The following is a 17,705-nucleotide window of genomic DNA, read 5'->3' on the forward strand; positions in this document are numbered from 1 at the left end:
GAATCCAACAACATATTAAAAAGTTCATACGTTATGACCAAGTGGGCTTTATCCCAGGGATGCAAGGATTCTTCAATATTCACAAATCAATCAATGTGATACACCACATCAACAAATTGAAAGATAAAAACCATATGATTATTTCAATAGATGCAGATAAAAACCCTCCAGAAAGCAGGCACAGAAGGAAAATACCTCAACATAATAAAAGCCATATATGATAAAACCACAGCAAACATTATCCTCAATGGAGAAAAACTGAAAGCATTCCCCCTAAAGTCAGGAACAAGACAAGGGTGCCCACTCTCACCACTATTATTCAACATGGTTTTGGAAGTTTTAGCCACAGCTATCAGAGAAGAAAAAGAAATAAGAGGAATCCAGATTGGAAAAGAAGAAATAAAACTCTCACTGTTTGCAGATGACATTATCCTCTATATAGAAAACCCTAAATACACCACCAGAAAATTACTAGAGCTAATCAATGAATATAGTAAAGTTGTAGGATATAAAATTAATACACAGAAATCCCTTGCATTCCTATACACTAACAGAGAAAACAGAAACAGAAATTAAGGAAACAATTCCATTCACCATTGCAAAGAAAATAATAAAATACTTAGGAATCAATCTACCTAAAGAAACAAAAAGACCTATATATAGAAAACTATAAAACACTGATGAAAGAAATCAAAGATGACACAAATAGTTGAAGAAATATACCATGTTGATGGGTCAGAAGAATCAATGTAGTGAAAATAAGTATAAACCCAAAGCAATCTATAGATTCAATGCAATCCCTATCGAGCTACCAACAGTATTTTTCACAGAACTAGAAAAAGTAATTTCACAATTTGTATGGAAATACAAAAAACTTCAAACAGCCAAAGCAATCTTGAGAAAGAAGAATGGAACTGGAGGAATCAACCTGCCTGACTTCAGACTATACTACAAAGCTACAGGCATCAAGACAGTATGGTACTGGCACAAAGACAGAAATATAGATCAATGGAACAAAATAGAAAGCCCAGAGATAAATCCATGCACCTATGGACACCTTATCTTTGACAAAGGAGGCAAGAATATACAGTGGAGTAAAAACAATTTCTTTAACAAGTGGTGTTGGGAAAACTGGTCAACCACTTGTAAAAGAATGAAACTAGAACACTTTCTAACACCATACACAAAAATAAACTCAAAATGGATTAAAGATCTAAATATAAGACGAGAAACTATAAAACTCCTAGAGGAAAGCATAGGAAAAACACTCTCTGACATAAATCACAGCAGGATCCTCTATGACCCACCTTTTAAGCAAAAATAAACAAATGGGACCTAATTAAACTTAAAAGCTTCTGCACAACAAAGGAAACTATAAGCAAGATGAAAAGACAGCCTTCAGAATGGGAGAAAATAACAGTAAACCAAGCAACTAACAAAGATTTAATCTCAAAAAATATACAAGAGCTCATGCAGCTCAATACCAGAAAAATAAACGACCCAAACAAAAAATGGGCCAAAGAACCAAACAGACATTTCTCCAAAGAAGACATATAGATAGCTAGCCAACACATGAAAAGATGCTCAACATCACTCATTATCATAAAAATGCAAATCAAAACCACAAGAGGTATCATCTCACACCAGTGAGAATGGTTGCCATCAAAGTCTACAAACAATAAATGCCGGAGAAGGTGTGGAGAAAAGGGAACTCTCTCACACTGTTGCTGGGAATGCAAACTAGTACAGCCACTATGGAGAACAGTATGGAGATTCCTTAAAAAACTGGAAACAGAACTGCCATACAACCCAACAATCCCATTGCTGGGCATACACACTGAAGAAACCAGAACTTAAAGAGACACATGTACCCCAATGTTCATCGCAGCACTGTTTATAATAGCTAGGACATGGAAGCAATCTAGATGTCCATTGGCAGAGAATGGATAAGAATGATGTGGTACATATACACAATGGAGTATTACTCAGCCATTAAAAAGAATACATTTGAATCAGTTCTAATGAGGTGGATGAAACTGGAGCCTTTTATACAGAGTGAAGTAAGCCCGAAAGAAAAACACCAATACAGTATACTAACGCATATATATGGAATTTAGAAAGATGATAACAATAACCCTGTATGTGAGACAGCAAAAGAGATACAAATGTACTGAACAGTCTTTTGGACTCTGTGGGAGAGGGTGAGGGTGGGATGATTTGAGAGAATAGTACTGAAACATGTCTATTACCATATGTGAAACAGATCACCAGTCCAAGTTCAATGCATGAAACAGGGCACTCAATGCCGGTGCACTGGGACAACCCTGAGGGATGGGATGGGGAGGGAGGGAGGTGGGAGAAGGTTTCTGGATGGGGGACACATGTACACCCATGACTGAGTCATGTCAATCAATGTATGGCAAAAACCACTACAATACTGTAAAGTAATTAGCTTCCAATTAAAATAAATAATTAAAAAAAAAGAAAAGAAAGGATAATATCTCAATAGATGTCTTTGGTAATTAAATGAGATGATGGTACTTTGGGGCTAGGGAAGTTCTAAGTGATTCTTGGTTTTGATTTTTTTGTTTCAAAGTATTTTATCATTAGGAAGTACATATTTTTCAGAACAATTTTAACTTACAGAAACTATGTAAGCTATCTTTTAATCAAATATCAATGCTTACCAAACATTCTGTTCAGGTGAAATGTTGTTTCAGTTATAAAAAAAATCCTGTTACCTAATATAATCATAAACCTTGATGGAGTTGAGCGATTTTTACATATACATTAACTGGTCTCTTTTATATATAAATTTGAGAACCACTGTCTAAAATAAATGCTGCAGAGCAGTTTCACTTAGTGGTTAATTTGCAGGGGTGGTGGTGAGGGAATGGAGTGGCACCCCACTTTTGAAAGCAGTAAGTACATGGGATTTATTTTAAATTCAGATAGAAAAATAGTTAATGATATATAAATAAAACTATGCTTTACAGTTATAATTACTTCAAAAGTAATCATATCTAAATAACTTGGAAAAATGCTTTAGCAATTACAGAAGCATGATTTTGACAGATGGTAATATTGTTAGACAATGAGAATTGTTAAAAAATATGGATATCTCCTCCTGTTTTACAGTGCTGCAAAATGAAGGTAATGAACTGAGATTTTCAGTTAACATAAGTAGTTCACAATAAAGCATTCTAAATCTTAACAGTTTTGGAAGTGCAAATCTAAGATAATATCTGTAACCAAATTATTGAATCTTGGTAAATTAAATAGTACTCTGTATAACAATGAAAACATATTTTTGTTAGAGTCATCTATTACTTTCATGATAATGTTCACTAAAAAAACACCAAATTTTATTTCAGTGGTTTATTAGCAAAGACACTTAACTTATATAAATTAAATGTCTTTAAAATTTTACAATGCCCTTCTTTGACAGGCAATTACTTCATGCAAGCTGATTAAGTTAAACAGGGCAACAGAGTGAAATCTACTTCATTCTAGCACTAATCCAAAAGTACATTCATGAAAAGTTCTAAAATTCTACAGTAAGTAAAGCAGACATGTGAATATCAATTTCAAACTGTTTAAAATATTATTATGTTGGTACTTAAGGAGTACAAGCATTAATATTAGTCATTTCAACTAACATTCATTCTTCATGATCCCTTTTATTTTTAATCCCTATACCACTCTTTATGTTTTTTGTGTTTTTTTCTGTTGTTTCTTTTACTTGAATTCTTTGTACTTCTAATTTTGATCAACAGTCACATGCCCTTTCTCCAGGTCTTTTTTTTTTGGCTGTGCCTTGTGGCTTGTGGGTGCCATCAAGGGATGGAACCTGGGCCATGGCAGTGAAAGTGCCGAGTCCTAACCACTAGAGCGCCAGGGAATTCCCCACGTCCTTATTTTTTATTTAAAAGAATTAACCTGACATGTATGTAATAATGAATACACAAAAATATAGCATGAAGTTGGAAAGACCCATGGAGCCTAATGTTTCATGCCAATATTCACTTCTCTAAAATGCTGCCACCATCTTTGGTATTCTTAGGTTTCCTCTTGAGGCTGTTTAGTTCCTCAATCTTGGCATTTTACCTCCTTTACTTCTCAGCATTTGAAGATAACACATCTGACAAATTCGGTACCTCAAGTTATTTGTTTTGTAATTATATCTCACATCTACTGAACCTTAATTTCAAATGTTAGTGGATGTAAGTTTCATTGTTCTCTCTTAAATCGAATATAGTATTCTTGCATATGTTTTGTTCATGCTGCATCAATATATGACTTAACAATGAAGGGCAACCCCCTTCTATACCGAGAAGCCAATGGCCATGTAACTTTCTAGTGGAGTCTATACTCTGTCTAGTACATCAACTCCAAACACAACTGAGTTTGGAGGATGTGGGGAGTGCTGCACTTCAAGTGCTGCACCAGTTTCCTACAGATGGTCAGTGTTCTCTGAAGTCCAGATCTTTGTGATGACACACAAGGACAAGAAGGCAAAGAAACAGCGGACTCCACACTCCACTCCTTAACCCCTAGCACTTGCTGGCTCTGCACTTTTGTTTTTGTGTTTTAGGAGGAGAGATTTAGCCAGAAGTTTGAAATGCCTAAAAGTACTCCTGTGGAAATCAGAAGTATGAAGTTGGATATAACTGCAATTACTTTAAAAAACAGAAATATCAAAGCTGAAAATAAAGGTTTAGAATTCAATTGTATATAGTTGGCACTGAAGCCATGAGACTGGATAAGCTTATAGAAAGAAAAAGGGAGAGCAAGGACAAGAGTGGAGGACAGGAGGTGGTACAAGTGAAGGAACCTGAGGAGGTGTGTCCAGTGAGATAGGAGGAAAAATCAGGAAAATGGTTTCAGAAAGGCCAAGAGAAGCAAATACCTCAGGAAGATAGAAGTGGAAAACAGTGACAAATGCAGCTAAGATGAGATGTCAGAGAAGATACAAGTGGAGAAAATATCACTAACCTTTATAAAAGAGCCACTGGTGACTTTGCCAAGAGCCAAAATGGAGAGTTCTCTATAGAGAGAACATGTAGGGTAGGGAAGTGAAGACAATGCCTACAAATGATTCTTAGGTCAGGACCTGCATATACAGAGTGATCTTAAAGGAGATTATACACAGAATACTTTCATTATGAAAGTAATGAATACACCAGGGCACCCTATTTTCATTAATTACTCTGCCCAAGAGAATAAGTGAAGGGGCAACAACCAAAAAAGTGGCTAGAAGAGATTCCTTTTCCAGTTTTTAAGTGTCAACTGAGAAACTGGAACATCTGTAAGGAAACAATTTCACTCCATTCTCACTCATCAATATGGGCAGATGAAGCCTAATAACACCTGGGGTGGCAGAGAGCAGGAGTTCAGTCAGTATCAAAGAACTGGATGGATAGTTACATAAGTGAAATCCCATAGGTCCTTATTAGCTTATGTGCTTAATTTTCTCAGTGGCTTTGAAGACTTAATGGCGAGAGGTGTGTGAAGGGTTTCCAACACAATCTCTAGCACATATCTGGTATTCATTTTTCCAATTCTTAGTACATCCAAAAATGATCTCCACACTCAAGTTCAATGGTGAGAGAGAATATCTACTGTTTAGCAAGATACCGAAAGATCTTCACCCAAATCCTGACAGCTAAATCTCCATTAAGCCAGGCTTCTAAGGCTCACTGCACCCTAATTCTCATGGCATCTGAGTCCTTCCCTTTCTGTAAGTACCTCCAATAGATTCTATGGACAAGAGATGTTGCAAAGACAACTTTAAAACAAGCAAGCAGACAGGCAAACTCCATCCACCCATCAGCTGCTTTGTTAGCAAGGTTCCCCAATGTATAAAGTGACAAACTGAAATGGAGGAGAAGGAAACAGAAAAGTCAGAGAAACATGACCCAAAGTAAAAATCATCTCTGTCTGGAGCTCACAAAAGATCTGGGTTACCGTCGGCTGCAAACTGCTGCTCTCCTGGCTGCAAGTCTTGCCGGAAGTCATTCTCCTCATCTGAGTCATCTGGGTGATGGTGATTGTTGTCGTGGATGTTGGCATTATTCTGGGCATTATTATCATTGTCATTGTTAGAGTTCTGATTGCTAACAAGGGCCGAGGAAACCCCAATTCCCGTGCCTGCACTCAGACCAACCCGAGCACAGCCCTGAAGCAAGACAAAACCACATGTTTATTAATTTGGGTTAGAATAAAACGCTGCAGTTTTAATATTCCTTCATTTCATCTTTATATAGAATACTTATATAGCACTTTAAGAAATACTTTCACCTATTCATAAAGAACCTCATTTAAGGCCCATAACACCTCAAGCAAGACAAAGTTATTAGTCTTTATTTACAGATGATGACATGCACAATGGGAAGGGATCTGCCCAACAGTGCATGACCAGTATGTGTTACACCTGAGACTTGAAACCAAATAATTTGTCCTCAAACCCTGAGCTTTCCCTACTATGCAGCACCACTGAGCTTTCCATATTATATGGCACTGCTTCAACAGTGAGGGTATAACCATTAAGAATTGACAAGAGAGAACCTAATTCATTGAAACATTAAGTTTTTATTTCAATAAGTTAAGTTTCTGTATACATTAAGAAGTTTTAAAATAACATTTTGTACAACTGGGCAACTTCAGATTTCCCCAGATACGCAACTGGGTAGAAAAAGTAGCAGCAAAAGAAAACATCCAAAATAAGTTCCTAATCCTTACTTATATTTTGGGTTGCTAATTAGAGATCTAATCTTTCAACTAACTACTCTAAGTAATAATTTTTGCTTTAGCTCAAATTTCCACCTTTGCTCTTACCTTAACTTTATAAACCTGATGGCGACAGCTTTCCACTTACTTTTTTCTTTATCTGGAAACCCCTTAGTATTCACTCACAAGAACAAATGGCCATCCATTATTATAACCTTTATGCCTTCCTTCACTGAGGCTGGCAGTAAAAAGTCATATTATATCATTTGTAAAGGCATATCATTAGGGAAAAAAGTTACTTAGGTTGTTTTCTTGAGTACAAAACTCTCTCAAATGTGACTTACTTTGGGTGGTTCACGAAACATTTGGTCCAGTGAAATAAACTCCAGGCTGGGCAACAATTCAATAAACTGGCCGAAGGAGTCCAGCTTCAAAGCATGGCAACGCACTAAGTTGATATCAACCAATCGAGTCCACCTTGAGTGGTCTGTTGAAGAAATGACATGGCCAGAGAAAATATTAACTAACACTTTCTCCATTACTCATGAATTTTGCTATAGGTCACAAAGACTTTCAAACCCATTTTCTTTGTGTAAATTTTATCTTATTTCATGATCTCTAACACTTAATGACTCTAAACTATGATGTCTCCTTACCCAATTTCATGAGAACCAGATGGACTGGAAATCGTTAACTTGAAAGTAAGTCTATCTTTGTTTAAATGTGATTCAATTAAAACCTACATGCCTATTTAACAACAGGACACTAGTTAAAAGAAATGTTGGTGTATTCCTTTAATAAAACATTATGCAGCTACTAAAAGAATGAAGAACCGAATAAGCCTGCTAATATGGAGAGATCTCCAAAATATTCTCAATGCAAAATACAAGTTACAGGACAATGTATATACATAGTAAGGTCCTTCTGTATACATAAATCATTTTTAAATGCTATACATGTATAGGCTGCAAATGCACAAAATAACCTGTCCAGAAGAATATACAAGAAACCATTGATGGTGGTTACCTTTGAGAAGAGGAGGCCTTTCATTTTGTACCTTTCTGTACTGTTTGATACTGTTTATCAAGTGCATGTATTACTTTTAGTTTTTAAGTGTTAACAGGAGTTCTGAGTGATGGGATTATAGGCCATTTTTTATTTTCTTCTTTATACTCTTCTGTATTTAAGAAAACAAACAAACCAAAAACCCAATAAATGTTATTTTTTAAAAGTGATCTATGCCGGCTACAACCTAAAGCTTGTATTTTCCAATAGCTTCCTGGTGCAGCTGGGCAAGGGGTAGAACTTCTCTTCCCAAGGGTGAGACATGGCCATTCTAACAACTGATCTTAGCAGAGGCTCAGGAGCCCTGCAATAGGCCTGGAGGTGGGTTTTGTGTGGAGCTGTAGTACCCCTGTGTGGTGGCTCAGACAGCTGTCAGTGTTGGTTTGCAGCTGTCAGTGAGAGGCCCTGTTTGGTACGAGGATGTCAAAATGAAAAGTCTCTAGCTCTGACTTTATTAAAGGCTTGTGAATTTAGGTATCTAAGAAGTGCCTTAAAAAAAATAAATAGCATTACTCTCTTGGGGTGGGGGGGTGGTGGGGAGTGGAATAAAACTTCTCTCATAAGGAAAAATACCAAATGCAAAAGTCACACTTCTGTACCCAAGGTATCAGGCAGGGAGATATCATCTGAAGTAGCCTAAAATTTTAAGGTAATAGAAAATTTCACTACATGTTTAGTATGTCATTGAATTGAAGTTTTTAAAATACATACATACCTACTTTGTCTGTTCAGATGATATGCCATTTTAAGGTAACACAGAGAAAACCACCATAATATCTCAGGCAACAATTCCTAAGTTTAATTTTACATGCCCGGCCCAAAGAAAAACATGTAACAATTAGTGCGACTAAATCTATAATCTCGACAAGAACAAATTTCTAGGCAGAGAATCTCAGGAGTTCAAAGAAGCACTGAAAGTATTTCCAACTCAGTTATCAAAGGCTCCCAGAGCATCTATGAACAATCTATATAAAAATCTACATTTTACATGAGGAATGTTAATGCCATACAGAAAACAAAGATATGTATTATTTTGACATCAATAAAATATACCTGTACTTAAGATATAGTACCTGAGATCCAATTGTATGGGTTATGTAGATGGGGGCAATTATAAATTGCCAGATATTTGATACAGGAGAAAACTTCATTGACTGCCTTCATCCCTATATCAGTGATAATACCAGGATTTTCCACCACATCAGCCAAACCATATTTCACCAGATCTGCATTAGCCATTCTGCCTAGAAAAAGATTTAAAAAACAAAAGATTCTTTAGTGTCATGGAATCTTGACAACTTAAGTTGTCAACTCTTTAACATCCAGTATTGAAGAAAGTAGGGAAAACCACTAGACCATTCAGGTATGACCTAAATCAAATCCCTTATGATTATACAGTGGAAGTGAGAAACAGATTTAAGGGCCTAGATCTGATAGATACAGTGGCTGATGAACTATGGAATGAGGTTCGTGACATTGTACAGGAGACAGGGATCAAGACCATCCCCATGGAAAAGAAACACAAAAAAGCAAAATGGCTGTCTGGGGAGGCCTTAAAATAGCTGTGAAAAGAAGAGAAGCAAAAAGCAAAGGAGAAAAGGACAGATATAAGCATCTGAATGCAGAGTTCCAAAGAATAGCAAGAAGAGATAAGAAAACCTTCCTCAGTGATCAATGCAAAGAAATAAAGGAACACAACAGAATGGGAAAGACTAGAGATCTCTTCAAGAAAATCAGAGATACCAAAGGAACATTTCATGCGAAGATGGGCTTGATAAAGGAAAGAAATGGTATGGACCTAACAGAAGCAGAAGATATTAAGAAGAGGTGGCAAGAATACACAGAAGAACTGTACAAAAAAGATCTTCAGGACCCAGATAATCACGATGGTGTGATCACTGACCTAGAGCCAGACATCGTGGAATGTGAAGTCAAGTGGGCCTTAGAAAGCATCACTACGAACAAAGCTAGTGGAGGTGATGGAATTCCAGTTGAGCTATTTCAAATCCTAAAAGATGATGCTGTGCAAGTGCTGCACTCAATATGCCAGCAAATTTGGAAAACTCAGCAGTGGCCACAGGACTGGAAAAGGTCAGTTTTCATTCCAATTCCAAAGAAAGGCAATGCCAAAGAATGCTCAAAATACCGCACAATTGCACTCATCTCACACGCTAGTAAAGTAATGCTCAAAATTCTCCAGGCCAGGCTTCAGCAATACGTGAACCGTGAACTTCCTGATGTTCAAGCTGGTTTTAGAAAAGGCAGAGGAACCAGAGATCAGATTGCCAACATCTGCTGAATCATGGAAAAAGCAAGGGAGTTCCAGAAAAACATCTATTTCTGCTTTATTGACTATGCCAAAGCCTTTGACTGTGTGGATCACAATAAACTGTGGAAGATTCTGAAAGAGATGGGAATACCAGACCTCCTAACCTACCTCTTGAGAAATTTGTATGCAGGTCAGGAAGCAACAGTTAGAAATGGACATGGAACAACAGACTGGTTCCAAATAGGAAAACGAGTTCGTCAAGGCTGTATATTGTCACCCTGTTTGTTTAACTTATATGCAGAGTACATCACGAGAAACGCTGGACTGGAAGAAACACAAGCTGGAATCAAGATTGCCGGGAGAAATATCAATATCCTCAGATATGCAGATGACACTACCCTTATGGCAGAAAGTGAAGAGGAACTCAAAAGTCTCTTGATGAAAGTGAAAGTGGAGAGTGAAAAAGTTGGCTTAAAGCTCAACATTCAGAAAACGAAAATCATGGCATCTGGTCCCATCACTTCATGGGAAATAGATGAGGAAACAGTGGAAACAGTGTCAGACTTGATTTTTTTGGGCTCCAAAATCACTGCAGATGGTGACTGCAGCCATGAAATTAAAAGACGCTTACTCCTTGGAAGGAAAGTTATTACCAACCTAGATACCATATTCAAAAGCAGAGACATTACTTTGCCAACAAAGGTTCGTCTAGTCAAGGCTATGGTTTTTCCAGTGGTCATGTATGGATGTGCGAGTTGGACTGTGAAGAAGGCTGAGCGCCGAAGAATTGGTGCTTTTGAACTGTGGTGCTGGAGAAGACTCTTGAGAGTCCCTTGGACTGCAAGGAGATCCAACCAGTCCATTCTGAAGGAGATTAGCTCTGGGATTTCTTTGGAAGGAATGATGCTAAAGCGGAAACTCCAGTACTTTGGCCACCTCATGCGAAGAGTTGACTCATTGGAAAAGACTCTGATGCTGGGAGGGATTGGGGGCAAGAGGAGAAGGGGACAACAGAGGATGAGATGGCTGGATGGCATCACTGACTCGATGGATGTGAGTCTCAGCGAACTCTGGGAGTTGGTAATGGACAGGGAGGCCTGGCGTGCTGCAATTCATGGGGTCGCAAAGAGTCGGACATGACTGAGCAACTGATCTGATCTGATCTGATTTGATGATTAGTCTCTATGACCGTCCTGCTTCATCTGTCCATTGTCAGGTTCAGATACAATCTTAGGTTAGGTATTCTGTACAAATGGTAGCCTTTATTTTGCAAAATAAAAATTTATGTTAAAAGTTAAGAGACAGCCAGCAGATTATTTTCAATTGTCTAGAAAAGGAAAAAAGAATGTGAAGTCTTAAAGCAAAACTGATGGACACATTGTACTGGTTTACATTTATGGTAAAGTTTTATTAGCTTTTAAAAAGAAAAATAAAATCTTAAAAATGTAACTCTCTGGGACTTGCCTGGTGGCCCAGTGGTAAAGAATCTACCCTGCAATGCAAGGGATGTGGGTTTGATCCCTGCTTGGGGAAATAAGATCCTATAGGCCATGGAGCAACTAAACCCACACACCACAACTGCAAAGTCTGTGTGATGCACTAAAAGATCTTGCATGACACGATGAACAACAATTTAGACCCGATACAGCCAAATTAATTAATTATTTATTTAAAATGTAAGTCGTTTGCTCTATAAGGATAATGTTTTTCAAGTCAGGTGTGGCCATGTGTAGAGAAGAGTGAACTCTGAGAAACTGGATCCATTTTTAGAACTATGGTATTGGTTAGTAAATATTTATACCTTAGAGAGTGGACTTTTAACTCAGACACATCCGTTCTCTCCGTCCTCGGGCTTAAGGGTCTACTGTCTTGTCAGAAAGTAGGGGCTGGGTTTAGTGATCCGCCAGTCTAGATTATGCCACTGGATATCACACTGTGTCTCTTGCTTCCTATTATTATTCCTGCCACCTGCCTGACCTTTACTCTATAGGATGGTCTACTTTACTATGAGCAATTTGAAGGAAAACTAGACTCTGCCTAGTTTACAGTTACATTTTCAATGTCCAGCATAATACTGGGACATAGGAACCCAATAAATGTCTCTCACAATCCCAGCAATCAAAACTGACACAAACTACAAAGAAAACACTGTTGCTCTGGTGAAGCTGTCCTGCCCATTACTGGGATTTACTCCCACCTCTTTAAATTTCTTTCCATACAATTCATGGTCTCGCTCCTAGGGTCCCTGTTTTTTTGTATTTACTGGCATTCTTGGACATTTTACCTTAACCAATTCTTCATAATTTTGCTGAGAAATACTCTTTAATCTCCTGGCAAAAACTTTGTTTTTGCTCTGTGAAGTATAATTTGCCTTCTCCCTTATGATCATCTTGAACCTGAGTGGGTGTTTCCAGCATTACTGCTACAGCCTAGCATGATAAATCCATGTCTTACATTCATTCCTTTGATATCTGTTCCTATTTTTAAGGTCTCCTGATTGTCACACTTCTTCAGAACCCTGATTACATCACCTAGGACTTAGATTGTTTCTTTTTCCTTCAGCCCAGAGGTCAGCTAGAAGTAAAAGCTACCATTTACTGATTTTTTTTTTTTTTAGATTTATTTTACTTATGGCTGCACTGGGTCTTCTTGCTGCACACAGGCTTTCTCTAATTGTGGTGAGCTACTCTGTTATAGTGTTTTGAGCTACTCTGAGTGGGGGCTCCTCTCTGTTGTGGTGCACGGGCTTCTCATCGCGGTAGCTTCCCGTAGAGCACAGGCTCTAGGGCACTTGGGCTCCGGCACTTGTGGCTCGAGGGCTCCAGAATGCTGGCTCAGTAGTTGTGGCACACAGACTTAGTTGCTTAGAGGCATGTGGGATCTTCCCGGACCAGGGACTGAACCTGCATCCCCTGCGTTGGCTCTTTACCACTGAGCCACCAGGAAAGCCCTACTGAATGCTTTCTAAGTGTAAGAGATTATAAAAGTCCATGTTTTCTCACTTGTCAAATGGATATAAGACCATTTTCTACTTTTTTATTGGGTGATTTGAAGCCAAGAAATGATTTGCCCCAGGTCCCATGATTAATAAAATTCCATCTCACTCCTTCTTTCCAAAGTCCCAACACTAAAGACTACTCTATACTTCTCCTGAATCTGAATGAGTTTTACACCCCTAGCACTTTCCCACAAAGATCTGAAATCATGAATCCACGTAAACAAAGAACCCCTCTCTGAGTGTTCATCCTTGGATCACTTTTCTTACATTCCTAGTACACAGCATCTACTTTTCAGCACATCCATTTCCCCAACCTGGCACTGCCACTTTTACCATAAATGTATGGGGACAAAGGTGATATTTCTATATTTTGCCAGAATCTCTGGAACAAAGAACTGATGCGAGTTTTACCAGGAGCCACCCCAACCTCCTGGAAAGATATTTCAAAATCTAAATGGCTAAGAGGCAAGAGATTAGTGACAGAGTATAAACAGTGACCTGTAATCTCTCCATGTTTGTTAGAGGCACCTGGCACCTATTCCCATACAGAGAATCCCAGACTTATCTTTGGAGTAACGGAGGAAAGTACATACATAAGAGAAATGGGTGAACTGTAGCAAATATGAAGAATGACTTATAAAAAGATAACTAATAGATTATTAAGTATAAAGAAGACTATGAAATAAGCTATGTTGCAAACATAAGATAATGGTAGTCAAAAGGTAAAGTGTTTTCAAATGAAAATGTGTGTTGAGGGGAAACAAACACTATTGAGAAATAGTTGGTTATAAAGACAATTCTCAGTGGACCTAAAATATAGTCATCATGAATATACAAATCCATCAAGTTTTTAGCTCTTAGGAAGAACAAAAAATAAGACTGCAGAAAAAACACCAAATTACCAATAATAATTTTAACTATTACTATTAACTTAAAATTTTAAGTTACTATATAGTAATATATATAACATATTTTCAGTTACTATACAGTAAACTTAAAATTATTAGCTTAATAAAATTAAGCCAAAGCTAATAATTTTAAGTTACTATATAGATACTGTAGAAACAGAGAATGTTAGCAATTTCACTGAAAAAGGAAAAACAACAGTCATATTATTTGATCTGGACTGTCTTAAGAAATCAAGGTTGCTGGGAGAAATAACCTCAGATATGCAGATGATACCACTCTAATAGTAAAAAGGTGAAGAGGAACTAAAGAGCCTCTTAATGAGGGTTAAAGAGTGAAAAAGCTGACTTCAAACTCAAACGTTAAAAAAACTAAGATCATGGCATCTAGTCTCATCATTTCATGGCAAATAGAAGGGGAAAAAGTGGAAGCAGTGACAGATTTTATTTTCTTGGGCTCCAAAGTCACTGTGGATGTTGACTGCAGCCCCGAAATTAAAATATCTTTGCTCCGTGGAAGAAAAGCAATGACAAACCTAGAGAGTGTATTCAAAAGCAGAGACATCACTTTGCCAACAAAGGTCCATATAGTCAGAACTATGGTTTTCCCAGTGGTCATGTACATGAGAGGTGGACCATAAAGAAGGCTAAGCACTGAAGAACTGATGCTTTTGAACTGTGGTGCAGGAGAAGACTCTTGAGAGTCCCTTGGACTACAAAGAGGTCAAACCAGTCAATCCCAAAGAAAATCAACTCTGAATAGTAACTGAAAGGACTGATGCTAAAGCTCTAATAATTTTGGCCACCTGATGCAAAGAGTCGACTCATTGGAAAAGACCCTGATGCTGGGAAAAACTGAAGGCAAAAGAAGGGGGCAGCAGAGGATCAGATGGTTAGACAGCATCAATGAATTTCAGCAAAACTCCAGACATGAATTTGGCCAAACTCCAGGAGACAGTGGAGGACAGAGGAGCCTGGCATGCTGCACTCCATGGGGTTGCAAAGAGTTGGCCATGACTGAGCGACTGAACAACATAAACAACAAAGCCTTCTTACGTTCTTTTACAATGCAAATTAGATCCAAAGGAAAAAAAAAACGCCACCTGGTATGACACCCAGAGTTTAAGACAGACTTGTTATAAATTACATGAGTAAGAAACTAATTCTTGCAAAAATAAAAACATGTTGATGGTGTAAATGTTCTTGCATGTCTGACTACTGTCATGTGGGAAAAAGTTTGAATAGTGAACTGACATGCATTCAAACCCAAAGGATTGAGTTCCCAATTTTAAATACATTCCAGAAAATGGTGTGAACGAGCCTTCCAACGCAGTTATCATTAAATGAATACTGACCAAAATATGCTAACACTATCAGAAAATCCAGAACCCCCAGCAGGCTTATTACAGAAATGAAGAGCAGGGGTAGGGGCTGGGACCTCATCTGAGAGGACCAGCAAAAGCTTCAAGAAGTGTGGTAGGTCAAATTCAGCAAACAGAAGCAAGGATGACATCCTGTGAAAACAATGAGGCAGAATGGGAGAGAAACTTGGGGAGCAAAGTGGAGACAAGATCAAATGTAGGTAAGGATCTTTTTTTGGGTAGACAATCACTTCATTTTCTGTAATATGCTAAAATCAGAGGCAATATAGAAAACAAAAAATCACTGGCACTTCAAGTTCAAATTTTTCAAGAAGTGAGAGTACCTGAGATTTGAAGTATTTTTATGTCTAAGAAAATAATGGCACATCCAAATTTAGGGTTCACTTTGTCAAGTAAGTTTCCAACAATAATTTTAGGGCAGTAAATGAGCTAATTCTTACTCTGCAGCAAAAACTCATCTACATATCCCAGATGAAGGGTTTCAAACTGGGGGAATTCCAACTCTGCCATCTTTAGGGCGGAAAAGACGCCATCTTTGGTTAGGGAAGGCTGGATCCGAACTTCATGTAACCTATGAATGAGAGACACATAAAGGAATAAAATGAAAGCCATCAGAATAAAAGGTTCTTCCTAATGTAACGCTCTGAAAAAGTTTATCGTACTGAAGTGTCAAATGCAAAAACACTGCCTCCTCCACAAAAAAATATCAGAGATGCTTCCTTTAAAAGAGCATTTTATAAAAGTGTGGGCACATCTAATGTGTACACTAAAGTCACAGTAAGAACAAATTATAATAATCTTATATCCTTTTTGGTACTTTCCTAAACCTGATTAAGTCAAGGCAAGAATCGGGTATTTCTTCAATACCTTTTAGAGGTTAATATTAAGTCCTGTTTTTAACAGAGTATAGTCCTATATAGTAGGTAACAATATCTATTCACTTAAATACAGTTTTATTTATACTCTTCATATTCTGTGATGGAAAGGAAGTTTCCTTTTTTAGAATTCAATTTATTATAAAAGTAAAAGCAGAGGTAGACTTTTGATATGTAGGAAATAGTAAATGTGGCATAATGTGATGTGAAGATAGGTTAAAAATTTAAGTGTTAAACGTCAGGATGCTGAAAAAGCTGACTTAAAACAGTGATTTCTAAATAGCAAGTATCACCAACTAAAACAATTCAGAAAACTGTCCAGAGGATGAAACAATGGCTCCTGAGCAAGTATCAGTACTGACTTCTGTTGGAATCTCAGGCACTTTCAGATAACTGACAGCTTTTTTCTGATGAGATCATGCGCATTTTAACACTTGCTGGGTCTGGACTGCAGCTTAGTTGGTCATCAGTTGTATAGAAGACTTCCCCTAAATGATAACCTACTGCTATTTAAACAACTTCTCTGTATTTTAAATCTGAAAAAGGCATGATCAAACGTCATATACATATTCTGCCAATTTTTATCAAACAGATAAAAACATAATTCTGACCCAATGTGAAGAGAAAACATACCTACGGGCAGCAGTGATGATGAGGTAACCAAGATCTACTTCAAGTGCATTTTTACAAGCTCCCAAAACAATAGTGTGCAAATTTCGGAAACCACCTAGTTAAAGGAAAAAAGGAACAAAAACAATTATCCCATTTGACCATAGCACTTTCAGTAAAGCATTTATATACACTTTCAGTAATAACTGTTTAGGTGTAATCATTTTAGTGCTTGCATATAACACTGTGGTTTTAATTTTCATTTCTCTATGATCAGTGAAATTTACCATATTTTCATGTTTGCTGGCCGTTCAGATAGCCTCTTTCATTAAGATCTTTTCTACTCAAAATTTTTTCCTATTTTTCCTCTTGTTTCTGACTTTTTCTCACTAGTATTAGTTCTTTTTGTATTCTAAATACATAAATTAGAATTTATGCATTTTAAATTCTTTCAGTTCAGTTCAGTTGTTCAGTCGTGTGCAACTCTTTGCGATCCCCTGGACGGTAGCACACCAGGCCTCCCTGTCCATCACCAATTCCCAGAGTTTACTCAAACTCATGTCCATTGAGCTGGTGATGCCATCCAACCATCTCATCCTCTGTCATCCCCTTCTCCTCCCGCCTTCAATCTTTCTCAGCATCAGGGTCTTTTCAAAGGAGTCAACTCTTCGCATGAGGTGGCCAAAGTACTGAAGTTTCAGCTTTAGCATCAGTCCTTCCAGTGAACACCCAGGACTGATCTCCTTTAGGATGGACTGGTTGGATCTCCTTGCAGTCCAAGGGACTCTCAAGAGTCTTCTCCAACACCATAGTTCAAAAGCATCAATTCTTCAGTGCTCAACTTTCTTTATAGTCTAACTCTCACATCCATAC

General features: G+C 37.7%; 1 protein-coding gene across 8 annotated transcripts in view; it reads right to left on the reverse strand.

Moving 5' to 3' along the window:
- The window catches only part of FBXO38 (F-box protein 38), a 65,544-nt gene that overhangs the window by 25,754 nt on the left and 22,085 nt on the right, over positions 1–17,705 (reverse strand). For all 8 annotated transcript variants that reach the window (XM_025292455.3, XM_006052692.4, XM_006052691.4 and 5 more), the window contains 5 exons: positions 16,857–16,950; positions 15,789–15,919; positions 8,868–9,038; positions 7,074–7,216; positions 5,968–6,178 (listed from right to left, as the gene is read on the reverse strand). In XM_025292455.3, coding sequence (XP_025148240.1) covers positions 5,968–6,178; positions 7,074–7,216; positions 8,868–9,038; positions 15,789–15,919; positions 16,857–16,950 — 750 coding nt within the window. The remainder of the gene's footprint in view (positions 1–5,967; positions 6,179–7,073; positions 7,217–8,867; positions 9,039–15,788; positions 15,920–16,856; positions 16,951–17,705) is intronic.

The sequence above is a fragment of the Bubalus bubalis genome, chromosome 9 (genome assembly GCF_019923935.1).
Source record: "Bubalus bubalis isolate 160015118507 breed Murrah chromosome 9, NDDB_SH_1, whole genome shotgun sequence".
Taxonomy (NCBI): domain Eukaryota; kingdom Metazoa; phylum Chordata; class Mammalia; order Artiodactyla; family Bovidae; genus Bubalus; species Bubalus bubalis.